The 27,669-nt window shown below is 49.2% G+C and overlaps 2 protein-coding genes across 3 annotated transcripts; one reads left to right on the top strand and one right to left on the bottom strand.

Moving 5' to 3' along the window:
* Positions 1-60: 60 nt before the first annotated feature.
* LOC147240177 (vesicle-associated membrane protein 2-like) lies at positions 61-4,075 on the top strand. Its single transcript, XM_086194032.1, has 5 exons — positions 61-175; positions 965-1,091; positions 2,147-2,305; positions 2,968-3,019; positions 3,151-4,075. Coding segments are annotated over exons 1-5 (357 nt in total). The 5' UTR covers positions 61-173; the 3' UTR covers positions 3,168-4,075.
* Positions 4,076-5,000: 925 nt separating this feature from the next.
* On the bottom strand, positions 5,001-27,669 carry chd4a (chromodomain helicase DNA binding protein 4a). Of its 2 annotated transcripts, none has more exons than XM_086192438.1 (41): positions 27,482-27,669; positions 26,879-27,073; positions 23,529-23,638; positions 23,003-23,251; positions 19,966-20,084; positions 19,468-19,733; positions 19,224-19,354; positions 18,988-19,126; positions 18,456-18,625; positions 18,139-18,372; positions 17,114-17,317; positions 16,832-17,040; positions 16,569-16,700; positions 16,327-16,426; positions 15,936-16,127; positions 15,285-15,485; positions 15,067-15,204; positions 13,430-13,551; positions 12,900-13,073; positions 12,652-12,793; positions 12,314-12,445; positions 12,112-12,229; positions 11,907-12,031; positions 10,708-10,800; positions 10,486-10,624; positions 10,231-10,400; positions 9,780-9,954; positions 9,404-9,493; positions 9,100-9,191; positions 8,737-8,870; positions 8,515-8,659; positions 8,230-8,383; positions 8,068-8,147; positions 7,724-7,970; positions 7,368-7,433; positions 7,119-7,295; positions 6,926-7,034; positions 6,667-6,799; positions 6,386-6,581; positions 5,452-5,615; positions 5,001-5,296 (listed from the first exon to the last, which is right to left on the bottom strand). In XM_086192438.1, exons 2-41 carry the CDS (start codon positions 26,937-26,939, stop codon positions 5,282-5,284), a joined length of 5,847 nt encoding a protein of 1,948 aa, XP_086048564.1. In that variant the 5' UTR covers positions 26,940-27,073; positions 27,482-27,669; the 3' UTR covers positions 5,001-5,281. The 2 variants fall into 2 exon arrangements, with proteins under 2 accessions (XP_086048564.1, XP_086048563.1); XM_086192437.1 differs by having other exon boundaries at positions 9,780-9,957.

Raw genomic sequence — 27,669 nt, forward strand, 5'->3', positions numbered from 1 at the left:
GTTGTTGTTGTTGTTGTTGTTGTGTCACAGTTGAAGCAGTGTCTCACTCCAGCATCTCTCTGTCTGAGTGCGCAGGCGTGTGCTGGTGCCATAGTTATCATGAGAGGACCAATCGCGTTTCCTGTGGCCCCTCCCCCTCTCCACTCAGATTATCTCCTCATCCTGCCGCACAGATGTGAGTACGCCACATTCTACTCTTTTATTCATTATTAGACTTCACAAACGCTACGTTTTCATCATTGAGTAAACTGATGAGTGGATGGAGATCTTCTTCACTCTGGGTTTAAACTCTGCTGAAGTCTAGTTCTGGGGAGTGTGTGTGTGTCTGTGTGTGTGTGTGTGTGTGTGTGTGTGTGTGTGTGTGTGTGTGTGTGTGTGTGTGTGTGTGTGTGTGTGTGTGTGTGTGTCTGCAACAGCATTAATCCACCCTCCATCAACTCACTGTCCAGGCTAAAATACAACAGAAGTATCCTTTATGTTTCTATGGTACAAAAAACTGAAAGGAATTTGAAGGAATTACCTGTTTTTACTTTGTTGGGGGGGGGGGGGTAGTATTTGTAGCATGTGTAGTAGTAGCCGGTGTAGTAGTCTGACTCCATGTTTATTCTGTACAACATGACTGTCTGTGCAAAGAGAGGAAAGTGCACTCACCCGCATCCAGAGTCCTTGGCCTGGACCGCTGGCAGCAGCTGGTTCCAGTAGCACAGAACCAGAGAAGTTCTGGTGGGTTTGATTTTCTGGTCAGTTCAGCTGCTCTTAGCATCAGTCCCCATTAGCATCAAGCTAAGTCTCCGGCCAGTTCTTCCTGGAGTCACTAAGCAGCGATGCAGGAGGGAAAACGCCTTCATCAGCTGAATACTCCCATTAGTGAGTACTTGGAAGGTAGAATGAAGTGTTTAGGTGGGGCGTCACTTTCACATCTAGTAATACTCTGAGCCGATCCAAACACACGTTGGTCCTGCAGGTCCACTCCAGACGCAGGTACTCCAGGAGCTCCTGGGGCCCCAGAAGGCGAGGGCGGCCCCCCCGCAGCGGCGCCCAACCTAACCAGCAACAGACGACTGCAGCAGACGCAGGCACAGGTGGACGAGGTGAGGACACACATCTGTGTGTGTGTGTGTGTGTGTGTCTGTCTGTCTGTCTGTCTGTCTGTACGGATGGCTACCTGCCCGACCTGCCCGCAGTAGTAGTACTGCTGCTGCCGCTGCTACGTCTACTACTACTACTACTACTACTACTACTACTACTGCCACCACTACTACTACTACTACTACTACTACTACTACTACGTGTGGGCGGCATGGCTCAGGGGTAGAGTGGCTGTCTAGCAACCAAAGGGTTGCTGGTTCGATCCCCGACCCAGGTGACCATGTCCAAGTGTCCTTGAGCAAGATACTGAACCCATAATTGCTCCTGATGAGTAAGTTGGCGCCTTGCATGGCAGCTCCACCATCAGTGTGTGAGTGTGTGTGTGAACGGGTGAATGAGACGACACTGTCAAGAGCTTGGAGTACCGCTAAGGTAGAAAAGCGCTATATAAAACTGAGTCCATTACTACTACTACTACTACTATTACTACTGCTGCTGCTGCTACTACTACTACTATTTTGTCTGCTAGCTTAGAGGTGGAACATGCTAGTAGCTGCTGTGATGAACTACAGCAGGCTCCAGAACACCAGACTACAGTTCTGCCAGCTGACAAGGAGGAAGCCGGTGGGTTCAGGTGGGAGGTTGAAGGCTGCCTCCGGAGCTTCCAGCTCTGATGTCTGCTGGACGACCCAGGAAGATGATGGAAATGTTGACTAGCTAAAACTAACTAAACTAACCTACACCTCACCTGGTCTCAGGTCCAGGTGTTAGTGGATCCCTGATCCTCCATCTGGATCAAAGAGACCTGGACTACACCAGACCACCTGGAGAGGTGGTGACCAGACGTTCCTGGTCAGTTTAGCTGCTGTTAGCATCAGTCTCTGTTAGCTTCAAGCTAAATATACGTGGCTGGTTCTTCCTGCAGTCTGGAGTCACTAAGAAGGGTTGGAGGAGGGAGACCACCTGAGTGAGCTGAGTCCTCCTGGTAGTGAGGACTTGGAATGACTGTAGCTGATTTGTCTTTACCAGTCACACTGACGTGCCATGTAACCTGCAGGTGGTGGACATCATGCGTGTGAACGTGGACAAAGTCCTGGAGAGGGACCAGAAGCTGTCGGAGCTGGACGACCGGGCCGACGCACTGCAGGCCGGCGCCTCGCAGTTCGAAAGCAGCGCCGCCAAACTCAAGAACAAGTACTGGTGGAAGAACTGCAAGGTGGGGCTGACAAGAGACATGGAGCTCCACCCACAGCGCCACCATCCATCCACCATCATCCATCCATCCATCAATCCATCCGTCTGTTTGTATCTATTCCTGTAGCTCCGCCTACCTGGCCTCAGACTGTCCAATCAGGAGTGTCATGTAGAAACTAGTGGAGGATTATAGAGGATAATCTGACCAGGAAGGCGGAGTGAAAAATCCCAATCTGGATTACAGAGATTAACAATCCAGCTGTGATCTGTGATGCAGCCCCCCCCCCCCCCCCCCCCGCCCGCCCCACATATACACCCCTCTATGTTGGTGAGGCCCAGCCATGATGTGACTCATCACTCCCTCAGCCTCAGGTGTTTCCATGCTCATGTGTGGCACCTTCCATGGGGGGGGTCACTGAGGATGAGGAGGCAGGATATCTGGCCACAGAACAGGAAGTTGTCGTAACTGGAGTCACATGATCAGATCTTTGTTGAAGACAAACTGAGTCAGTCACAGCTGTCTGCTCTCTCTCTCTTTCTCCCTCTCTCCCTCCTCCCTTTCCACTCACACATTTGTGTTCTGACCACATTGTTTCTTTGGTTCTGGCTGATTTGGGTTTTGGATCTTTTCTGGGTTCAGGACTTCTTTGTCAGCTGACTCATCTGGTTTTTGTGTCCCTCCAGATGATGATCATCATGGCTGTCATTGGAGTGATCTGTGTGGGGGTGCTCTTCAGTAAGTCTCTCTCTCTCTCTCTCACACACACACACACACAGGGGTGGGGTGGGGGGTTAAGGATTGTTTAGTAATAACACCACACGGACTGGACGTGTTCTGGCTCTGATGCGGACACCCCCCCCCCCCAGTGTATTTCTTCTACTGAGAGTCTTCCTCACCTGAGTCTTCGTCTTCTGAGTCTTCGTCACCTGGGTCTTCGTCTCCTGAGTCTTCATCTCCTGAGTCTTCATCACCTGAGTCTTCGTCTCCTGAGTCTTCATCACCTGAGTCTTCCTCACCTGGGTCTTCGTCTCCTGAGTCTTCATCACCTGAGTCTTCATCACCTGGGTCTTCGTCTCCTGAGTCTTCATCACCTGAGTCTTCGTCTCCTGAGTCTTCATCACCTGAGTCTTCCTCACCCGGGTCTTCGTCTCCTGAGTCTTCATCACCCGAGTCTTCGTCTCCTGAGTCTTCATCACCTGAGTCTTCCTCACCTGGGTCTTCGTCTCCTGAGTCTTCCTCACCTGAGTCTTCGTCACCTGGGTCTTCGTCTCCTGAGTCTTCATCACCTGAGTCTTCGTCTCCTGAGTCTTCGTCTCCTGAGTCTTCGTCTCCTGAGTCTTCATCACCTGGGTCTTCGTCTCCTGAGTCTTCCTCACCTGGGTCTTCGTCTCCTGAGTCTTCGTCACCTGAGTCTTCGTCTCCTGAGTCTTCGTCACCTGAGTCTTCGTCTCCTGAGTCTTCGTCTCCTGAGTCTTCCTCACTTGGGTCTTCGTCACCTGAGTCTTCGTCTCCTGAGTCTTCGTCTCCTGAGTCTTCGTCTCCTGAGTCTTCGTCTCCTGAGTCTTCCTCACTTGGGTCTTCGTCTCCTGAGTCTTCGTCTCCTGAGTCTTCGTCTCCTGAGTCTTCATCACCTGAGTCTTCGTCTCCTGAGTCTTCGTCTCCTGAGTCTTCCTCACTTGGGTCTTCGTCTCCTGAGTCTTCATCACCAACTCACCAAATTACTGCAACATTTGTGTTCAATTCAGTTTGTATGGAATTTCTTTAATTTACTTTAAAGTTTATTTGCTTGTCCTCTTGTGACTTAACTGGATTTAATTGTTCTGTCGGTGTAGTGTAAAATGTCTCTGCGAGGAACCTGGTTCTGAGTCCCCCCCCCCCCAATCATGTTTCAGTATTCAGGTTCCTGCAAGTTTCTAAGACTTCAAGTCATCTTCACAATCACTTTGACCCAAAATCACAGCCAGGCCAGCAGAGCGGTTCTCAGACTCAGACGTTCTCCTCTACATTTACAAGAACGATTGAAATCCAAACTGGCGACTCCTTCAGGCCCTGCAGGACCTAAGAAGCATTTGATCAAATCGGACCTGCGTCACTTTTGCTAAAACTGAAACCTGATCCTTGTTCTGTCAACAGAACCCAAGAAGGTCCACGTGTTCTCACACCTTCTGTCCGCTGTTTGAAAGTTCCGTGAACAATCGTTAACCTTTGAGCAATAAAGATCTTGATTTCTTCTCTCACGTTCCGTGTCTTTGCCTTGGTATCGAGTGAGGAGTCAAGGTTCAGCAGCTGCAGCTTCAGAACGTTGAAGGGATGAAGCTGCAGCCAAGATCTTAACGGTTCCTCTTGAACACGTCGAACCGTATGGTTGAGAAGCTGGTAACTATGGTAACGGCCAATGATGGTGCTGCTCACTCACTTCCTCTGGACCAACAACAGAATGTAATGTTTCATTCTCACCATCTGTGAGAGAAGTTGACTCCACCCACCTGCTGTTAACCAATCAGCGTGCAGTCAGAATGATGCCGGCGGCGGGACGAAGGTGGTCAAATTCATGACGCTGATATTTACGAAGACGTCTGAGCCTCAGAGATTCCTGGTGACAGACTTGTCCTTGTGATGTCACACAGCATCTGACAGTCGGCACCCTGCTGTGACCCTGTCAGCAGAGGGGCGGGGTTACTCTCAGGTGGGAGAAGCAGGTGACACAACAAGCAAGTCTTTATTACAGTTTTTATTTAGGTCCCAAAAAAACCATCATAATAACATTATATCAATAATATTAATACAGAAATTGAAAAAAGGGAGGAAAAAAATAAAAGCTTTTCTGTCCACAGCCTCAAAGATGAAGGGGGGGGTCTTCCAGAGAGCTCAGTAAAGTCTGTTTAGGTGATTTGAAAGTGGGCGTGGCTTCAAGCTTGGGTGTCATTCTGCTGTGCACCAATCAGGAATGTCGAGGTGAGGCAGGGGAGGTCGTCGAGGTAACAAGCCGACTTCAGTCTACTGCTGCGACATCTGACCGGCACAAACAGGAAGCAGAAACAATTGATGAGTGACCCACATCGATGACGACAACAACAACGACGACGCTACAGTTGGACGCCACTTCAGCCCTTGCTACATGCAGGGAAAACCGCCCACCGCCTCAGAGGAGCTGCAGGACTTCCTACCTGCTGCATCTGTGTCTCGGGTCCTCGGCTTGCCAGCCGGCTCAGGATGTTCCTCTCTGACATCTGGAGCCGCACGGCGACCGGAGGTATCCGGGCAATGGTCGCTGGGAGGCGCGTGACATCAGCCTTCATGTCGCTCAGCAGCTCCTCCAGCTGCTTCAACACTGAGACCACAGAAGCCAGAGGTGTCAGTCAGGATGGAACACACACACACACACACACACACACACACACACACACACACACACAGCTGCTAGGACTGGTCAGGTTCTACCAGTACAACTTCATTTCATGTTTTAAGGTAACAGTTACCATGGTAACCACAGAGCACCCTCTAGTGGGCTGTGAAAGGGCTAATTTGAAGCTCATGTTAGATTATTATTATATATTTATATATATAATTATTAGATTATTTTTAGCACAATTTAGTAAAATTATATTTTAATAATGAAGGAAATGTTTTAACCCTGTAAAGTTTCTAATAATATCTCAATAATAAATTAGCTGGTCCAAAAAACAAAACAAAACACAAGAAAAAACAAGGTTTTTACTGGGATGCTAACCGCTAATATCATGCTAGTTCAGTACATGAACATGTGTGCAGGTGCATGTGTGGTTACGGAAACAACCGCTTCACTTCATAACTACGAGGGGTCAAAAGTCACGGCAGACGGAGTAAATAGTGTCCATAAAAGGAAAAAAATATGAATTTCAAAATAGATAACTTCAGCTTCCTGAATATGAATTCGTAGGAGCTGCAGGACTGATCCACGTCTATCACACTGAGGCCGGTTCCAAGAGCCAGGAGCAGCGACGCGTCACGCATCTGCACAACGGCTGCATCATGAGCGTCTTCCACCATTTAGTGGTCATCAGGATCAGAATCATTGCTGTCAGCTGCTTCTGAAGTGGCGCAGCCCAGAGCCGCCGGTACCTTTGTGCAGGACAGCGTTGGCGGGCTTATTCCCTGACATGGACTCTTTGCTGAGGTGCTGGTGGGACTCGGCCAGACACTCCACCTCGCTGAAGCGGGTGTTGAGGGCCATGGAGGGGTGGGAGGGGTCCTCCGACATGTTGAGGTAGGCGGCACGGCGCAGCTGCTCCTCGATCACCAGCGCCTGCTCCAGCAGCTGCGGGGAGGGGGGCACAACGGTCATCATCATAACAGCCGTGGGAGGCTAACGTTAGCCTTAGCATGGGTTTGTGCTCTCCCACCTTGAACCTTCTGGCCAGGAACTTGTTCTTGATCTCAAGGAAGTTGCCGCGGTTCATCTCCCCTTTGAAGGGCTCGTTGAGGATGGCGAACTTGACATCGTTCTGGATGTCCTGCCAGCGGGCGTAACCATGTCTGCAGGAAGTCACCATTACGGAAACAACCGCTTCACTTTATAACTGCCAGGGGTCAAAGGTCACGGCACACGGTGTAAATGAGACAGAAACAATATCAGTCCTGGCTGGAGTGAGAAAAGGATACTGTATGATGCCAGCGAGCAGCCAGTAGTCATGGCGACGGTGCCAGATCTCATTGGTTTTCTTGGTTACTGTGGCAGCACGCTCCTCGTTTTGCCACAAGGAGTGAAGCTCTGAGGAGGACAGGTCAGAGGGCAAAGGTCAGTTATCAATAAAGTGCTTCAGGTTGTGAGAGTGTGCGTGCGCGGCGCGTGTACCTGTGAATCCTCCATCTGCAATGTTGAACATGAACCGTGTCTTTGCCTTCTTCTTCTCCTCACTGACTCCTCCCACACCTGCGGCGGTGCCAGCTGAGGCTCCGCCTTCTTTGCAGCCATCCCCATTCTGTAGTTTGGCGTCTTCAGGCTTGGCAGTGTCTTTTTCCTCCTTCAGATCTGCAACCAGAGACACAAGGCATCGTCAGCCTTTGAGACGGAGGACCAGAGTCGCCGGATCACAGCAGTTACCTTTCCTGTCATCAGCGGGGGGGGGCGTGTCCATCTTCTCAGGCTTGTCTTCTTTCTTGTCTTCTGCTGGAGAACCAATGAGAGCAGAGAAGAATATTACATCTGTTCCTACCCTCGTCTGACGTTCTGACGGAACATGAATGTTTCCAGGAATGTTCAGGACATTTTCAGCTTCTCAAATGAGAATTTTTTTCATTCTTCCATCGCCTCAATTCACTAACGAGGGTTCTCACCCCCGGAAACATTTCTGTCTCACAGACAGGAAGTCAGGCCCATAGGAGGAATGTGGCTCTGCCCCCTGCGAGCCTCCTGTAAGGTTCTGAATGACTGACAGCTGCAGGGGCAAGATGTTTTACCTTTGACCTCAGGATCTTCAGGTTTGGACTCAGACATCTCGGTCTTGGTCTCTGGCGGAGACGTTGTGTCCTCTGCTCTCTCTGGACTCTTCCTCTCGCTCTGTCCATCTTTCTCCTCATCCTTCTCCTTCCCACTCTCTGCTTCACCATTGCTGGGTTTGTCCACCTCCATCGGCTCCTCTCCATTCTTCTTCACCTCCTGCTCCTCCGGCAGACTCTTTTCATCACTGTCTGGGACGCCGATAACCTGGAGTACAATCAATCAATCCCTCAATCAATCAATCAATCAATCAATCAGCAAACTCATCAGCACCAAGGCTCTGCCTCATGGTCACATCTCCTACCTCGTTCTTTCCGTTTTTCTCTGCCTCGCTGTCTTTCTTCACCTCCTTCTCACCCTCGTCATTCCTCGAAGACTCTTCGACTATAAAAACAGATGTGTGTGTGTTGGAGCAGTTTCCTTCTGAACCGCGACTTCATCCTCAGTGACAGGAAGTGACCATTACCTGGGGCGGGGGTGTTGGGCTGGGTGTCAGCGGGGGTGCCCGTGGACGGTGTTTTCCCCGGAGAATCAGGCTGAGCTGGCGCCCGCTTGTTCTCCTCCAGCTCGGCCATCCATGGCATCGACCACTGGCCGTTCACGTGCTCGAACTCCTGAACCTGCAGGGAGGAAGCGAGTCACGTTCACCTTCTTGCTGCCTGCGCCATTTTCTATTTAGTCATTGATCGTTTCCTCTCCATCTTCAGACAATGGAGGAAAAGTCCCCCCAACGGCTTAATTATTTTGTTACCTTTTTACGAATGAGCGACATGACACCAATGCGGGTGAGGACGTGTTGCCGCGACAACCCTTCCCGGGGGACGCCGTCTGCGAAAGTCTCAGCCCCGTCGGCTCCAGGCTCACACAGGTGACGCATGAACAGGGACACGTAGGCTCTGAAAAGAGAGAGGAGAGGCTACTCCATCCGTTCCCACTACGGCCGGCTGCTCATCTGAGGATTCTGGCCTCTTACTTGAACTCTTTCTCAGATTTCCCTCGCAGGTCTCGGACCAGCCACTGGGTGGTGAAGGCATCTTGGGGGGGCATCCCGTACCGCATCACTGCGTTCAGGAAGGCCTTCCTCTGCCGAGAGTTGAAGCCCAACACCTGGAAATAGACGCAGGGTATCTAGTGTTAGCCCCCCATTCTCCTGGATGTGAACGCCAAAAGCACCTCCTGTTCTTTCAGCTCTTTAATAGTTAGCAGACGGCGAAACTCTGAGCTCCTGCTGATGTTTGGACATATATTAACAGTTGAATGGCACAAATGATGTTTTAGAGTTCTTGCTGCTTTTTGCCGTGTTCATGCGGGGAGACAAAGGGTCAATGGGGCTCACCTCGATGTTGCCACCCACCCTGGCCAGCAGGGGGGGCAGCGGCTTGTCCTTGTCATTCCTCAGGCCCTTCCTGTTGGGCCTGCGAGAGTTCGCTGCACACGGGAAAAGCAGATAAATTTCATCCATAAAGCTTCTTTTACTCTGGATTTGATGACATTTTTACTGAAAATCAAAAAGACACATTTCTGCCAAAGGGAGCGATGATTACAGGCAACAATTACCAGTAAATTCATAAAAGTGATGTCACTGTGAGGTCACACACCAACCCTGGCACTTATTAAGACTCTGTGCGTGATGCTCTTACCTTCTGTTCGCTCGTCAAAGTCCTCGTCTCCTTCCTCGGATGCCACTGAGTAATCGGACTGGCCGTCCGACTGGTCGTCCTGCCAATCAGCTGCAGATGAAGAGAAAAGGACCATAATGAATGTGCAGACCAGCACAAATCTAGATTATTGAAGATGTGAAGCTGCTGTGGTTGAAGAAGGCAGTCGCTTAGAAACGTGATGCATCATCATCATCATCATCATCATCATCAGTGGGTCAATAAAACCCCTCCAAACCAGTGTGGCCTCTGAAGCTGCTGCCTCCTCTCTACTCGTGCCACCATCAACCTCTCAGCTGCAGGGAGGCTGCATGTCTTGAATAACTGCAGTAATACTCCAACCCACGTGTAGAAGTACCTCTGTCCTCCTGCGAGCCATCGTTGTAGTTGACCTGCTTGCGGATACGTTTGCCTTTGCCGAGGTTGCGAGCCAGATCCTCCTGCTGCTGCTCGTAGTGGTGACGAAGAAGTTTTTCCCAGTAGTCTGGATCCACACTCTCCTCCTGCTTGATGATCTCCCGCTGAACCTCCTCCTCCTGGACCCCAGGAGACGGGACGGGCGAAGCAGACGGGACCGGAGCAATTGATGTCAATTACAGTTCATTTTTGTCTTTTCAGGTCATTGTAATACATAATGATTGATGTATGTGTACTTGTACACACTGCTATTTGTCAGCAGCAGTCGCTCAATATGGACAAACAAATATCAATATTTTGACCAAATACCTCTGAGCCCATGCTGGAGGTCAGACTACCTCAGACATACGATCATAGACAGATAGAGAAGATCTTCAGCAGTGCCCCCTCACCTCCTCCTCCTCGTCTTTCACCACATACTGAGCCACCTTGAAGGAGCTCAGGTACTCGTTCATGCTCTGCAGCTCCGTGTCGTCGGTGGCATCCTGGTTCCTGTCCAGCAGACGGTCGATGGCCTTGTCGTCGTAATGAATGATGCTGCTGTCCTCCTCCTTGTTCTCACCTGAGCACAAACATCCAGTAGAAGAGTTGTCAGCACATGACCTGACCCGCCGTCCCCCCAGGGTGCCGATCTGAATCCAGCTGACCTTCGCCCTCGTCTTTGAAGAGGGCCTCCGTTCCAAACTTGAGAATGTCATCCAGTTCTTGTTTAGACATGGAGCCTGTCTTGGATCCTAGACCAGGCCGGACCACCAAGTGGGTCAGCATCATCTTCTTCTTGGCGACCTACTCCAACAAGGAAAAGGTTGTTGAGGTCAGACGCCTGGTGGAAGTGAGCAGAGTTCGGTGTGCGGCGCCTGCCAGTTCACCTGAGTGATCCTCTCCTCCACCGAGGCCTTGGTGACGAAGCGGTAGATCATCACCTTCTTGTTCTGGCCGATTCGATGAGCTCTGCTGAAGGCCTGGGAGGGAGAGAGGGTCTGTTTATTACCCAGCTGCTCCAGTCTCACTCAGCACTGCTGATGTTCACTCATGCAATTCCAACTGAGATGTTGCTTTTTGCTGTAAAATAAACTCTAGAACCAGTGTTGTTCTTGTCAACTATGACAAGATGAAAATATTTCATTGACGGCCCTCTTCTTCATGATGATAACGAGACGGTGACAAGATAAGCACATCTTTTGGACGTGTTTTTGTGACGAGACGACATAAACGTTAGCGGGCGTCTGTCAAACGTTCAAATCTGTCAGATTTCTGCTTGTTGTGCGTGGAATCTGTCAATTAAACCCTAAAGAGTGTCTGCAATGCTGCCGCATCCTTCTTTGGTCACGCCCACCACCCGGCACGCAGCAAACATTCTGCTCAACACACTTGCGGTCACTCGCCACAGAAAGCGGACCGCGGTGGCAACGTCAACAAAGGGCGAGATTTATGGATGTGTTTTACATGCAATCCAGCAGCACCGAACACCGACGCACTGCAAAGGGAGATGTGGCCACCGAGTGTTGTAGTTCAGGCTTTCCTGGAGCAGTGACCGCTGACGCCACTGTTAGCGCCTCACCTGTGGGTGATGCGTGATCCTCCGATCAGAAAGGGTTTCCCGTTGGGTGGAAACCTTGTGTGTCACAAAAACCATTCCTTTCTTTTTGTAACTCCAGGTGAAAATGGCCGATCCACAAGCTCACAATGTAGGAACATGAACTTGTAGATCTGCTGTTTTCACAACTGATGGGTGACACTCGTACGATGAAGTTGGGCATCGGCTCACGAAGGAACAGTGGAAATATGGAGATAAGAGGTTTCTGCCCAACAGCAACCTCCACTGCCTATTGACCTAAATTAATTTGTTAAAAGATGATACTTCTTTTTTTAAAACTCACACTACCCTAAAACCTGTTTGAGTTTTCGTCGACTAAAACTATCACATCAAGAATTGACTAAAATTTGACAAAAACTAATAAGCATTTTAGTCCATAAAGCCAAGACTAAATTTAAAATGGCAGCCAAAAACACTGTCTCAAACCAGATTTTCCTCTGTGGGGACCGATGGCCCTCCACTGACTCGTACCTGGATGTCATTGTGAGGATTCCAGTCCGAGTCATAGATGATAACCGTGTCAGCAGTGGCCAGGTTGATACCCAGACCTCCAGCCCTCGTGGACAGCAGGAAGGCGAACTGCTGAGCACCCGGAGCTGCGTGACGAACGACGGGAGAGTTCAGATATCTGGAGATCATGTTAGACTTCGCTCAGCCACTGCGTCGACCGTCTCACCATTGAAGCGATCAATAGCCTCCTGTCTCATCCCTCCAGTGATTCCTCCATCAATCCTCTCATACTTGTATCCTTCGTTCTCCAGGAAGTCCTCCAGCAGGTCCAACATCTTGGTCATCTTCAGGAAAACAGAACCTTTTGTTCAATTGAAAAGGATCAAGGATGCTTGAAAAGATGGATTCAGTGCAGTTGTGCGTCTTACCTGAGAGAAGATGAGCACTCGGTGTCCTCCCTCCTTTAGCTTCCTCATCATCTTCTGCAGTAGCAGCAGCTTCCCAGCAGCCTTGGTCAGAGAGTTCCCGTCGTACATCCCATTGGGCATCTTGGGAGCTTCCTGAACGCGAGGACAGGGAAAGGAACAGCACAGGAAGAAGATGGATGCAAATGGAGCTGTTGTGAGATTTGTACATCAGAGAGCTTTTACACCAATTTAGGAGATTCAATGATACGAGATGTTCTTTCATTAAAACAAAGATCAGCCACTTTCATCTATTCTTTTCTAAGACACATTCTCATCACATGGTGGTTCTGGGGTTGTACCATCGCAGCAGCTGGGAAGAGGTAGGGGTGGTTGCAGCATTTCTTGAGGTCCATGACAACATTAAGCAGAGAAACCTGGTTCCCTCCTCCTTTCGTGTTCAGGGCCTCAAAGTTCTTCGTCAGGATGAATTTGTAGTACTTTCTACAAACGGAAGACCAACACACCGTCACGCCAACAGCAAGACATTTATCTCTTTCCTGCCTCTTTCTTAAGGTGACCTCTCCACAGCCCCACCCCCCCAACTGACTTCTGCATGGGGCTGAGCTCCACTCTGACGATCAGCTCAGTCTTGGAAGGCATGTGTTTGAAGACATCCGCCTTCAGTCTCCTGAGCATGTGAGGACCCAGCATGTCGTGTAGCTTCTTAATCTGGTCCTCTTTAGCGATGTCTGCAAATTCCTCCAGGAAACCCTCCAGGTTGCTGCAGACACACACATGCACACACACGCATGCTGTTATGGCCACATTTCTCCATCCTGCTACCAACATTTTAGCGACTCCATCCACATTATTATCGCATCAGTCAATTCTTCTCCACTGCTCTAACACAGTAGAGCGCAGTAAGCGCACCACAGTTTCCTGTATTAGCAGGTTTAGGCAGCTGACTTCCTGTCCATGTTACTAGAGATCTCTGAGTGAACTAGGCAAGTTAACCCTGCACAGGCAGCACGTTCACCTAGACCACCTACCTTAGCGGTACAGACAGTGTTGTCTCACTCACACTAACGGTGGTCTTTGGTCAAACGCCTGTCAGGGGAGGAACCATTTCAAACCTACCTGAACCTCTCAGGTGTGAGGAAGTTTAGCAGGTGGAAAAGCTCCTCAAGGTTGTTCTGCAGAGGTGTTCCAGTGAGCAGCAGTTTGTGTTGCAGAGGGTAGTTGTTCAACACTCGGAAGAACTGCAGCACAAGACACCAAGATTAGCATGAATAAAACCAGAGGTTAGTTGGCACAACCTGTTAACCTTGGAAGCTAACGGCACAAGAACGGACAAGAACTATGCACTCTCACTGATGTGTCTTCAGACGTGAGACAAGATGAAAGACAATGAATCACCTGCTTACATTTAGGGCTCGACCAATATACAGGTAGACGTACGTGTAGACGGATACAGGTAGACGTACGTGTAGACGGATACAGGTATATATACACACATATATCTATCCATCCATCCATCCATCCACACACCTGCTGACACATCGGCCCATCAACAATGTATTAAAAAAAACAACAACATTTCTACAGCACATAAAATGCAAAACACTTATGTTAGTTTTAAAATGGTGTAACCTAGTGGGTCCAGCAGAAGGCGCTCCCGCGCCTCTGTGAGACCTCAGCACAGTCTGTCGTTGGTTCTCAAACTCACAAATGACCACCTCAGAAACAACAGCGTTAGGGTCAGCACCATGGTGACCGAAGCTGAACGACAGTAGAGCAGCAACTCTCTTCAGCCAGTACAGTCAGCTGGATTCTGTTTATTCCCATTATTGATGACCAATGACTACGGTCACCAGTGTTCACAGGTAGCAACGGCACGTGGTGGCGCCTGAGTATCCCGAGTATCACTCAGGGGAGCCCCACCACCTGGCCCCGAACTCGAGTCCCATAGGGTTTGGGTAGGCACGTCAGACCAGTCGACTTAGGGTTCAGAGCTGCCAGCACATGCAGATCACACAGCTCAGTTGTGCATGATGTAGTATTACAAGTCCACCACTGGCCAGCACGCTAGTGAGTGTTGTCAACTAACACAGTCCTGATGTGAAGGTGGTCCCTGCAAAGTCTGGTTCCAATGAGGTCAGATTTAAGTCTCAAGTCCAGTTCACTCCATCATGCTCCTCTCTTGATGGCAGCAGGTGCAGAGGAGCTTCTCTGGCTCAGACGTGTTGTTGACCACGAACAACCTTCTTCTAATGCATGAGCTCATGATCTTCAAATCACCTCTGGGATGTGAAGTAAATGAGAATTACAATTCGGTTTCCGTATTTTCATTTGAATTATTATTTTGAAAGTATTCTTTGATTATAAATGTCTTTGACTTGTGTCTTTCACTTAATAAAAAAATCGTGTGATTCCTGTGCATTTCATTTAAAGGTTCCAGTTTGAGAGTCGCTGGTCTACAGGCAGCAAGTGATGCTCGTGGCAGAATGGATCCTTTTGTTCTTGGTCAGCAGTTTTCTATCAGTGGAAAGTTATGACTTCAATTTTACTACTTTATTTTAGTCTTTAAATGGTCACATATGACTATTTTTTTTACTTTTGAAATTTGCATTTGAGCACCTTCACATGATGGTATCGATACAAAGCTGGGAGATGGAAAAGGTCTATTTTCAGTCCTGCACTAAAATGCACTTCTGGGTAACCGATGATTCCTTTTCTGCTATAAAATTGGTTGGTCATTAGTTTGGATTGTCTACCTTGGACTGGTTGTTCTTCAGCCTGTGGGCCTCGTCCACTACCAAACAGGCCCAGTCGATGGAGCCCAGGATGGCCATGTCGATGGTGATCAGCTCGTACGACGTCAGCAGGACATGGAACTTAATTGACGAGTCTTTCTGTTTGTGAGAGTAACACAAGACAGTCAAGACTGACTGGACAACCCAAAGACTTTGTAAGTGAGGTGGTCTGCTCTCACCTTCATCCTGGACGCCTTCTTCCCTCCACGGATGGCGTTATCCTCGAAGGAGAACTCGTTCTCTCTTATCACAGCTCTGCTGTCTTTGTCTCCCACATATGTTACCACGTACATGTCAGGCGCCCACATCTCAAACTCTCGCTCCCAGTTAATGATGGTGGAGAGCGGCGCGCTGACCAGAAACGGACCCTTGGAGTGGCCCTGCAGAGGAAAGGGCAGGTTACTTGTTTCGACACATTCTACACTTCTGAAAAAGGGGATTTCTCCAATTGTCATTTATTAGCTCTGCTGCTGGCCAGATAAGCTGGACTTTGACGGGAGGCTTTAGTTCTGTTCAAATCAAAAATCTCCAATGGTGCTTCAGTGTTGTGTCCGTCCACTCTGTGGTGTCCAAAATGGTATTGAATATGGACACTTTTCATGGCGGGTTATCAAATTATACTGTCCGGTATCATGACAGGCCTGACTCACATGACCTGTTCATGCAAACACTCGCTCAGCAGACACTTCCTGTTGTCCTGCTGCAATGGCAGGAAGTGGATTCTGGCCTCCAAACTTAGAGTGGCTGTTTCACTTCAAACACACTTCTTTACTATTTGTTGAGGTGTGTAGCAGCTCATCGGAGAGCCCGGGGGAATGTACACAACCCACCTCTTTATAGAGTGAGTAGAGGAAGACGGCGGTCTGGACCGTCTTCCCTAAACCCATCTCATCGGCCAGGATGGTGTCGGTGCCCTGAGCCCAGGAGAAACGCAGCCAGTTCAGACCCTCCAGCTGGTAGGGGTGCAGCGTCCCCCCCGTGCTGTCCAGGTACTCCGGCTGACGCTCAAACTTGATAGTTGGCTGGAAAGAGAAAACAAACAGGGACTGGTGAACAGCCAGTAAAACCAAAAATCGAAATGAAGAACCTTCATTGAAAAATTTAGACCCATTTATTAAGATGTGACTCAAAGAGCAAGAAATTAATGGACAAAATAAGTGAAAAAGCCGTTGAGGAAATGGAGAATTTAGAATTGTTCCAACTTGAAAGATGAATCCTTACATCCACAACAGGGTTCTCGGGAGGTCTGTCCAGCCGCTTCACTCGTCCTTTCACCTTGATCTTCTTCCCTGGTTTGCCCTCCTCTCCCATCATCAGCTCTCTGAACACACACACACACACACACACACACACACACACACACACACACACACACACACACACACACACACACACACACACACAGTTATATGTAGGGTGAAGGTGTGTGTAGTGTATCAGCAGAGATTTCTGGTCCATTTTACCTGTGGTGCCAGTACTGCAGTTTGTAGGTGTCAAACTCAGGTACGTCCATGTCCTCGGCCTCCCAGGTGGCCTGGTCATACGGCAGCTCCCTCCACTTGATCAGGTAGTGAACGTTGTTCTTTCTGTCCACACTGTAATGAAGAGAATCATTCATTCCAGATGAACAAAGCATGACACAAAGATCTGCCATATTAGAAATACTGGCAGTAGTTGGGGTTGTTGGTGGCAGCGTGGAGGGAAGGGATTCGACCTCTATGCTGACCTGTGGTTGAGGATGCGGTGGATCATCAGCCACTCCATCTTGATTCCAAAGCGGAGGTATTTCTCCTCCAACTGGGCGTACATGGGGTCCTTGTTCTTCCGCTTGACGCTCTTGTCCTCCTCTCCATCGCCAAAGTCAATAGGAGGCGGCTCGTCCATGTCGTTCTTCCTCTGGTAGTTTCTGAACATCACCTGACAGTGGAGCTCCAGCTGAAGGGGGACAAATGACATTAGAGGACACGAAACTCAATTCAAATATCTCCCCTTTCTTTCTTCCACACACCTGGAGCTCCGTCACCCAGGAGCAGTGCCAATACGACATGTTGGACCATTTGGCGAAGAACTCTCTCTCTGGCCGCCCTGCTAGAGGGGCGGGGTCGGGGGCATCAGCCGGGAGGTCAGGCGATCGGGGCACGGGTGTGGGTGCAGGAGGTTCACCCCACTGCCATGTCAGGATCTTCTGGACCTTCCCCTTCATGGGAGGACACTGATGGGAGCAGCAGAAATTGATGAGCATCTTCCAATCAACAACTGCCGTTATTTAAGGCCCACGCTAGGCCTGGGTGATGAACCCATGGTGATAATTCTCACAATAGACACACCCCACAGAAGCAGGAAACATTTTCCATCTTTGGTGGTGTTTAATGTTATGATATACACTTATTTTGAAAGGCAGCTGTGAGTTGCGACTTGAGAAGTAGCGCGAGCTCTCTGATGTGTTTAGATTCACAGTGGCTATGCTAGCAGGCTGGTAGTCTGACCTAAGAAGCCATGAGGCCAGAGAAACAGTAGTGGCGATGACCAGCAGGATGAAAACATCGTAGAACGAAGGCGTCACTCAAACTCAGGAGTTTGGAGATTCAGATCCAAGTCTAAAGGGCAAATTGCAAAGCCTTGCATCGATTTATACAGCAACACAACAACCTGTTTCCTCACCTGAGCCGCTGGAATGCACAGGAAGTCAGAAATGACAGTGGTGCCACTGTCAGCGCGCCAATGAGTGTGTCAGTGCGGATGTCACAACAATTAAATTTGCTGTGATGTGGAAGGATTTACGGAGGCCAGAGAGCAGCGAGGGGAGGTGACCTCACCTACTTGACCTCTGGTGTGTGATCTAGTCATTAGGGACGGTGTCTATTGGACTGGTTAGCCTCCAGCGAGGTTCTCTTCAGCTGCGTACGACTCAGAGATAGCCGCAAAGGCGTTAATACTTATGTAAAGACAACATAGGCCAGTAAAAATGGGTGAGGTCAGAGGTCACGTCCAAGTACTGTGTAACATAAGCGAGATGATTCCTCCCAGACTCACCAGGCAGCGGGGACAGATCCACTCTCCGTTGGGGATCTCTGGGAGTGGCGGGTTGAGACAGTGGATGTGGTAGGACGAGGGACACGAGTCACAGCACAGCAGCTCCCCTCCGTCCTTACACACCCGACAGAACTCCATGTGGTGGTCGTCCTCCTCCATCTCTCCCACGTCCCCATTGTCCTCCTCGACATCAGAGGCCTCCTCTCTGGCTTCCCACTGGATGCCCTCCTTCTCCTGGGAAAATGGTGGATTAGACCATTTCGTCTTTTTCCTAAATGATGTCAACAACATAAGAAACGCTGAATGTGTGTGCTTACACAGTGTGGACAGCTCCAGGTGCCCTCAGGTGCTTTCTCCATGTCAGGGTCCAGGCAGACCATGTGGTAGGCCCTGGGACAGGTGTCACACAGAATGATCTCACCGCCCTGCTGACAAACCTCGCAGTAGTCCTGGTGGTCCGTCTCATAGCCGTCGCCATCTTCCGCTTCTGATGTGGACACAGAAAGATGTTTCCCACTAACAGAAGTGTGTAATCACAAGCTGCTGCACAGCTGTAAACTTCAACCTGCAGCTGACTGCAGTCAAACAGGCGAAGCAGACGATTCAACAGAAAACAGGAAAAGTCACAGAGGCAGAGAGGAAGCAAGGGAGTACAAAGTGAATAAAATGTCTGGGTTATCGTAGTACACTAATTATCCAAGTCCCACATGAGTACAAGTTTGGTACTGATCCCTGTACTTCAAAGTAATCCACCAGCACTTAGGAAATTAAAACTAACTGAGTACTGAATTCCAGGTATTGCAGTACTGCTCTGGCTTCCAGCCAGCCAAGCGACGCAAGTGTGAGCACCTTTCTTCTTCTTGGGTTTGCTCTTCGACAGTTTCTTTTTGCTGCGGCTGCTGCGGCTGTTGGATCCCTCTGACACGGAGATGCTGTTCATGCTGGCATCATCAAAGTCACTGTCCACGTCAGGCTCGTCCTCCTCGCTCTGCACGCGCACACACACACGCACGAGAGAAGGTTAGAGATGATTGTACTGCATCTATGAGGACAGGAAGAGGGATGGAAGAGTAGGCGGAGCATACAGAGGAGCGTTTCCTTTTGCTGTTGAAGCCTCCTAGTTTGATTTTGAGAGGAGCCACTTTCTTGGTCTTGGCATTATTCTTCTTCTCTTGCGGTTTAGGAGCAGGTTTGGACTTTTTGCGGGCATTGGGACCTGCACAATAAAACAGAAAGACAGGCCTCAAATTTGTTTCTCATTCGGCACGGTTTCCCTAAAATATCCGCCTCATATTCGTACCTAAATATGAGCTGGGGAGCCATTCATACCTTTGCCTTCCTTGGTCTTAGCCTTGCGGAGTGGCGGTGCAACGGGCTGCTGAGACTCTGCTGGGGCTGGAGGGGCAGCAGTAGGGGGGGCAGCCTCTGCAACCATGGTGTCAACAGCGGCTGGTACATTAGCGGTAGCCAGGGCGGCGTTGGCGGCGGCAGCTCCCCTCAAGGGGTTGTTTGTACTGAACTCACGCCACTTTGCACCCAAAACCATCATCATCTTGGACACAGCGATCTTGGGGTTTTTGGCTGCGATGAGGGGTCTAGAGGAGAGGAGATTCATTAAATCATCTTTTCAAGCATTAGGAGCATCTGCTTAACCCAGTCTGGCTCACAGCCAACCAAAGACTTCCTGACCATTTCACCTGGACTATTAATCATCGTTTGTTCCTTTGGCAAGACCAGCAGGGAACTGTGAAACCTGGAAATATTTTCCCTGAAGAATGGCTATAATATAAATAAATAAATTAGGGAGACAACTAAATGTGTGCGTACCTGACAAACTGACTGAAGGCCTTGTAGTTGGTCAGCGAGCGGTAATCTTCCTCTGTGAAAACGTGCTCGATGTCCTCCATGCCCCAGTCATCAAGCAGCTGGGACGAAGACTTGGGCTCCTGTGGGAACAACCAACACATCCACATCAGACCCATTACCACTGGTGGCGCTACTGAGAGCGATGCCTCACTCTCGCTTGCCTCCGTTGGGTCAACGGACTGCTCAAGTTTAGCGCACACACACAACAAATGTATATGTGCTGTTGTCAGCTCTGAAGTGTACCATTGTTCCTTTCAATCTGTAATAATTGCCACTGTTTGTGAGAGCTGTTTCAGGCATTTGAGTTGTGTAACTGCAAATTTCGTCCTGGGCTCGATCCCTTGGAGACAATAAAATCTGGTTCTTCTTCTTCTTCATTAACACCTTCAACCATCAGTGTGGAAACAAGATGGAGCCCCTGAAGCAGGAGGTGTATCGATGCTGACCAGCTTTACTGAAGAGAAACCAGACAGCAGTGGCAAGTTCAAAGCTTTTATGCCTCAACAAAACCATGACAAGTTCAGGCCTGTGTGAACCAGAAGCAGTCCAGTCTAGACCAGATGTCCCCAGTAGGGCTCATAAGCCAAAACTACATTTTTAAAAATGCACTTAGTTATGCGAACATGGAAAAAAATAACAATGTCCAGCGTAATTAACTTCAAGTTAAAAAGGGTGTAGGATGAAGTCACCTTGTCTAGTCTGCCCCTTCATGTATTTATACACACACACACTTTAGCAGCTATAGGAACTTGTCCCCATTTAATATACAACTTATTAAAAGAGCTGCATGTCTTCATTTCTTCTCTGCACCTGTTCCACTCATCCTCTCCTTTCACAGAACACAAATCAGCCTAAAAATGGCATTTCATGGTGAAAAGGTGCGACTGTCAGTGGCTTTTATGTTGCCATCTTTGTTAGGTGAAACACTTTTACTGTCCCCAATTAAATGTTCTCATATTTCTATTGGAGACAGTGAAACTTTGCAGTTGCTTGTGGCTCAGTATTTTGGCTTATTTGATTTCTCCCAGGGGCTGCCCGGTGGAGCAGTGGTCAGCACTGTGGCCTCACAGCAAGAAGGTGCCGGGTTCGAGTCCCGGCTGCAGCACGGGGTCTTTCTGGGTGAGTCTCCATGTTCTCCCTGTTCCTGCTGGGTTCTCTCTGGTACTCCAGCTTCCTCCCACCATCCAAAGACATGCATTTGGGGACGAGGCTGATTGATTCTCTAAATTGACCGTAGGTATGAATGTGAGTGTGAATGGTTGTTTGTCTCTATGTTGGCGACCTGTCCAGGGTGAACCCCGCCTCTCGCCCGTTGACGCTGGGATAGGCTCCACCCCCCGCGACCCTTACTAGTAAGGAATAAGCGGAAGACGACGATGGATGGATGGATTTCTCCCAGGTCTGTTGGTTTTTCACAACTCTGTTTATTAAAGAGATTTAACCAACAGCGTCATCTTATGAAGATGCATGTTATCGTGTCTGAATCATTTTGCGTAAAAGCTTTAATAATATTTCTTCGAGGGAACTTGGGCTCTTTTGGCCATCTGGAATTTTAACAACATGATGAGAGTCTGCCTCTGACCTCCATTACAGGTCAGTTTTGGCCCTCAAAAGGAAAAATTTGGGCCTCCTGTTCAAAACCATCTTGAAATCGTATTGGCTCGTGGATATTTTAGCCAGTTAAATCTATTAATAGGAAAGAGCTTAATTTCAGGCTCTAGCCTTTGATGGAAACATCGTTTCCTGTTTATGACTAAGAGCCACTTCACACCTTCCGCCTCCAGACTTCCACCGAGCGTTTCCCGCTCCATCCCACACAACAGGCTGCAAATGATTCAAAATGTGTTTATCTAACCAAAAAGGAAAAGGGTCAAGAGCACAGTGCAGTGGCGCGCTAGACAGGTTGCCATAGTAACCACATATGCGCTTACATATCCACCCTAGATGCACACATACTCACACACCAACCTTGCATACATGTCATTAACTACAAGGCCCCCATTGGCTGCCAAGCTCTGAATCCAGCAAATGTCCCTCTTTGTTTCTCCATCATTCATATCCAACTTATTTATCAACGCAGGTCCGACTGCAGACAGCCAACAACGCCACAGCTGGAGTTCTGCTGCAGATTGGAAGCACGGAGAAATTCGGCGTCACAGCAGAGCTCCAACATTTCCACCTGTAAACCAGGACAGTTGAGCAACCTGGAGCCTGACAGCAGGCAGAGCTCATCGTGGTTTCTGAGTTTTGTATTTCCTTTGTCTTGATACTCTCTTCTGCCTGTTTTAGCCCATTTATTAAAAGTCACAGACACTTTGCACCACAGCCACAGAACCACCAAGCAGACAGTGTTCATGTGGTCTGGAACACAGCAGTCATTTCTGTGCAGATCCGTAGAATTTGACACATGTAATCAATGACAAATGATCTACAAATCAAATCTGCACTCACCAGCATTTAACGATTTCAACTTTGAAATGACCAAGAAGTGGTTTCCCCTGATTCCTCTCTACAGAAGGTGCGTGTGCTACAACAGCAGACCATTCCTGTGCTGCTGCACAGCTGTGGAGCGAAACCCTGACAGTTGGGCGTGAACACGTCCAGAATGTAAAAATCGAAGATGTTAAGTCTTTGACTGCTGAGCAGAAGCAAAATTTACAGCTCTGATGTAAAATGTACCCACGTGTTCATGGACGTCATTCTGAGAAACCTACAACCACCACAGCGCACTGGGCTTCTCATCACGAGGCTACGCAAACTTGGCCATGTTGGCAACAAAATACTGTTACTGTTGCATGAACTAAAGCTCACACATCAGTTTGCTATTTGGGGGACCAAATTGTTGAAGGTGTGTTTGGATTCTGAAGCTGTGGAGTCGATCCTACAGTCCCCCAGCGTGGCCAAACAAACATCTGACTTACTCACTAAAGAACAATCCAAATGTTATAACTACTGACCGCAGATGTGGCGAGAAGTGTCACTCAGACTTAATACTCACAGAGATGTCATCATCATCATCGTCGTCATCTTCCTCTGGTTCTGGCTCCGGCTCCTTCTTCTTGGAAGAGCTCCGATCAGTGCTGGTGCTGCTCCTCTTCTTTTCTTTGCTGCTGCTGGCTTTCTTCTTCTTTTTGCGGCCTGGAGTGTAATCACTGCCCTCACTGTCAGAGCGCTGGGTGGGGCCACCATCCTCTGCTTCCTCAGCCACGCCCACATCCATGAGCTCCGGGGAGCTCATGGGTGGCTCCTGGAGCAAGCAGAGGTGTCAGCACCAAAATGTCCCGGAAAACAATCAAACATGTTTGTGAGAAGAAGGACATCTGGATCATTACGGACAGTTACAAAACCAAGTTGATACCTCAGAACCAGAGAAATTCATTCTCATGATCAAAAACTGGTGCTGCATAAGCAACCAACCATTCTGACCACCAAATGAAAGCCGGGGACTGAGAACAGGATTTATTGACTGATGTGATACTCCTGACATATTTTCCACCTCCAGGGAAAAGCAGTGACCTCCTCACCTCTCTGCGCGACCGCCTCTTGCTGCCCTTGCTCTCCCTGCTCTTCTTGGCCTTCTTCTTCTTCTTCACCTTCGGGGTCTCATTCTCAGAGATCTCCTCCTCCTCATCGTCTGTACACCACATCAGGAAGACATTTTTACAGTCAAGATGCTTGTCAGTGATAATATTATTGCACAGAGCATCACGAAGCGAGCAGATACCTCCACTTCCTGGCAGAGGCGGACCACGTGCTGCCTGACCTGGGGTCAGCTTCGTGTCACTTCCTTCACCAAGACAGCTCGTAAACCAAATACCTGTCAACTTGACTTTTACACATTTCTGGTCTTGTGTTTGGTGCCTCAGCACTGCCACTGATCCACCTGGAAGGTCTTCGCTCTCCGTCACAGTTGCCCTCCAACCTCAAGGACCTCAGTTTCTCTGGATCTGGTCTCTGCCCTTGATCAGTTCCTGGTAATGGTAAGGCTCTAGGGGTCACTGAGGTTTGTTGATGCTGCTATGTGACTGTTACCGTCATCAACTGCAAGTCAAAGTTGAATCTAAATGGCCGACTAAATAAAATAGATGGAAAAACTACAGTTACATAGTGAAAAAAGTTTTATGAAAGCAGCGCTCCACCTGTCCATCGGTAATTACAGTCCCCAGTAAACCAACCAGCTTCTGTTGTGGCTTTTTATGTATCGTGGCTTCTTTCTTTGCAACGAGCTCCACTTCTCTGTCCACCATGCTTGATGTGCCACTTAACACTCCTCACGCAATCTACATTACACGGGATTGGATGGTCTGAAAATTGAGGGGGTTGCCAACTTTACCTTCAACAACAACAAGCTAGTAACCAGCAAACCACCCAGCTGGAGATACATTGGGAACGCCATCAGACAGGAATGCAGCTGTTGAAGACGAGCTGGAGAACCGTGGAGACGCTGGCACTGTGGGCTAAGTACTGAACTTGCTGACATTCAAATTTCATTTTCATGGCTCAGTCAGAAGAATATTTCCCTGAAGATGATGGTCATGTATGTAAAAGCCTCTTCTAGTCACCAGTAGTTTTCACTGTGGTGCCTCAACTTCCTGGTTCACTTCAGGGAATCCAACCCAGATGTTACACTCAAGTGTGCACCTCAACAACCAGACCAAGACACCAGGCCCGATATGGTGTTTGAGAAGGTGAGGTGAACTCAGTCAGACCCAACTACCAGGTGACCAGACATCAGATCATGTACATTCATCCTCAAGACAGATTTTCTGCTTTGATTGTGGAAACTCCAGCAGTAATGTAGAAGAAATGAGCACTCATCCAGGACAGGAACCCCCGTCCTGTGTTTACGGGCTAGCTCCACCCTCCATCCACCTGACCAATAGACTAAGAGAACTATCACATACGATCTTTGATGCATTTTGATGTCCAGGACGTCAAAACAGTGCAGGGAAAAACTTATCAAGCAGCCACGACCAGGGCAAAAACATGAGCCACTCCTGTTAGAACCCAATGTAGCCCTCATTCCTCCCCCGCTGGCTGGACAAGCATTAGCTGGTGTTACAGATAGACATGTTCTCTGGTGACCCCCCAACAAACAGAACCAACAGTATGACCAGCACCCATTGAGCTTTGCTCTGCTGGTGAACACTGTAATTTATAAGGGAAACTTGTGCAACAGCACGCAGCCCTGTGGGCGCTACGTCTGGAGAGCCGGACCAGACCCTCAACAACGAAGCCACACAGGAGAGCGAGCCTCATCGTGTAATTGAATATGGTCAAAAGTAACTGGCAGGCTGCCACTCAGAGTCAGAGGGACGTTTTAATGTGATGAGCTTTTCAGGCCAGATAAAGGAGAACAAGCCGAGTGTGTGAGGATGGGGGAGGCAGACAAAAGAAACTCAGATTTAGATGCTGTTAATGAGCAAATGAGAGCCCTCGCATGAACAGCAGGAGCTCGAGGAGAATGTTGGGAGCTGGAACCAGAGTCCCACTAAAGCTACTTGGCCTGTAACCCCCATCAGCAGGCAGCAGAAACTCTCCAACCTAAAGTTTCAGAGCAAGAATATATAATGTTCACATTACATTACACTGAATAAACCCAAACCTTAAATATTTCATAGCCACAGCTCTGAGTTGAAGGCACCTGCAACAATTCCATCGGATCACAGCGCTCCCAGCTGTTGTGCTTCAGGAGATCAAAATGTTGACATGTTTTACACTGAAAACACACCTTTTGGGTCTGCTTTATTGGAGTGGTTTGTAATTTCCATGGTTTACTGCTTAAATTATTTTCATGACAACAGTTTTGTTCCCCTTTGTTTTACCAACATTCTGCTGTCAATAATTTAGATTGATTAATTTGAGATTTTATTATCGTTCACTTGTGCAGTTTTAGTCACTATTTTTTAATCATGAATCGTTCACCATCTTTATGCATCTGTTTGTTAAACGTTTGCTCCTTTGACTCTGAATCATCACGATCAGGATCTGCCTGACCTCCAGGTTTTGTTGATCGATTTGTTAATTTTGGAAGCACAGATGTGTCCCACTGGAGGCTCTTCTTCTGTTCACAGGTGAGAACCCGGGTTCCCTAGTTAGTCCGACTCAGGTCTTGAACCGAGACCCGACCTGCACCCAACAACCAGGAAAACCAGAGCGTTCCAATAACCAAGTGCCTTTGTCCCGGGGATGTGGAGGAGCATCCACTCCCTCCGATACTGGTGTACCACCGAACCGAGCAAACCATGTAGTTTAGCGTTTCTGAAGATTTTTGCACTTCGAGCGAACTTGCAGGACTGCTTGTTCTCAGGGGTGCGTGCGCGCCGCGCGTGCTCGTCCAAGTATCACCAACCCTGAACAATGAGCGGCTTCCAGCGGGAGCCAAAGACGCGGTGCCCGGCGGGTGGAGGTACCTGCTCCCTGCTCCTCAAATCCATCATTAATAGTAGTTTTCCCTCACTCGGGCCGGAGGCGCCGGCCATGAGGAGGGAAGCGCTCCTGAACGTCATCCGACAGCTTCCCAGCTAACTGGCTGCCTCCATCTTGTCATCGACACGTAAAGAAATACCGGTAGCTGGCTAGCGGTAGGCCCGGGAACATGCCGGTAAGCCGGCGTGACTCCGTGTTGATGATCTGTCAGCCAAACAGCGCCAGTTTTAGGTGAAAGACTTTTTAGGTGATGTTTAATGACCCCGCGTCAGAGAATCCACGGTGTTCGCTACCGTTAGCCGCTAGCATTAGCATCCCGGTAGTTAGCAACCGCCGGCTCGTGAGCGCTCTGCTAACAAACATGATTGATATGAATATCAGCAACAAACGCTCGCGCTAGCAGCACCACATTAGCCAGCCAGCTAACAAACGAGCCGCGGCTTACCGTGCACCAGGCGGTCCTCCGGGGCTCCGTAGTCCTCTCTGTCGTCTTCGCTTCCAGACATCGCGGGCACCAGAAAACTTTCGCTTTAGTTAGCTAACAGTTTAGCTAACTAAATAAAAGTTGAGTTGGCCGAGTGATCCGGAGTTGTGCCCCAGTCTGAGTCTGTCCAAGCCGCGGAGGGAGCTCGGAGGGCAGCTGGCCGGGTTCCACGGGGACACAAGAACAATAAAGAGAACGGAAGTTAACATTTAGCACATTCGGACCAAAAGCCGGCAAACACCGAGCAACACACACGGGCAGCACATGTTCCCCCTCGCACTCAACGATTCAACTTTATCCGGATCCTACTGGGACACCTCGGGAAGCCCAGCGGCTCCATCCCTGTTCCGCCGACATGCCATCTCGCCACTATCGGTGGTTTCCGTCCCATTAGCACGCGAGCTAGCCGAGCCTGACGGGGGCCGGTTCACGCTGGTGACCAACAGAACAAACGAGCCATTCCCGCATTCCAACCGAACCCTGACCGCGGACCGAGCCGGCAGCCGGTGCCGTCTCCGACCCAAGTCGGTTCTGAACCAAGAAAGCCCAAACTGACATACTCACAACTTGATGTCACCCGGCTCCAGAACCAGCAGCTCGGGCTGTCAGTCAATCAGTCCTCGGGTCCTTCACCGTCGAACTCTCCTCACATTTAACAGATTTCCGTGTTTTCTGTGCCAGCGTGTGCGCACGACGCGTCTCTTCTTCTCTCTCGCACACAACACACACCCCGCGCGCGCGCACACACACAC

Source organism: Aulostomus chinensis, chromosome 22 (assembly GCF_037954235.1).
Source record: "Aulostomus chinensis isolate RoL2024-O1b breed Wild chromosome 22, RoL_Achi_v1.0, whole genome shotgun sequence".
In the NCBI taxonomy this organism is placed as follows: domain Eukaryota; kingdom Metazoa; phylum Chordata; class Actinopteri; order Syngnathiformes; family Aulostomidae; genus Aulostomus; species Aulostomus chinensis.

Excerpts from the sequence above, each read along its gene's own strand:
- chd4a (XM_086192437.1), bottom strand. The coding sequence starts at position 26,939 with ATGTCTGGAAGCGAAGACGACAGAGAGGACTACGGAGCCCCGGAGGAC. Across the intron at positions 7,296-7,367 it reads CCCCGCTGATGACAGGAAAG|ATCTGAAGGAGGAAAAAGAC; the intron begins GTAACTGCTGTG and ends CTCTGGTTGCAG. Across the intron at positions 5,616-6,385 it reads CAACGCTGTCCTGCACAAAG|TGTTGAAGCAGCTGGAGGAG; the intron begins GTACCGGCGGCT and ends CTGTGGTCTCAG.
- LOC147240177 (XM_086194032.1), top strand. Across the intron at positions 1,092-2,146 it reads CGCAGGCACAGGTGGACGAG|GTGGTGGACATCATGCGTGT; the intron begins GTGAGGACACAC and ends TGTAACCTGCAG. Across the intron at positions 2,306-2,967 it reads ACTGGTGGAAGAACTGCAAG|ATGATGATCATCATGGCTGT; the intron begins GTGGGGCTGACA and ends GTGTCCCTCCAG.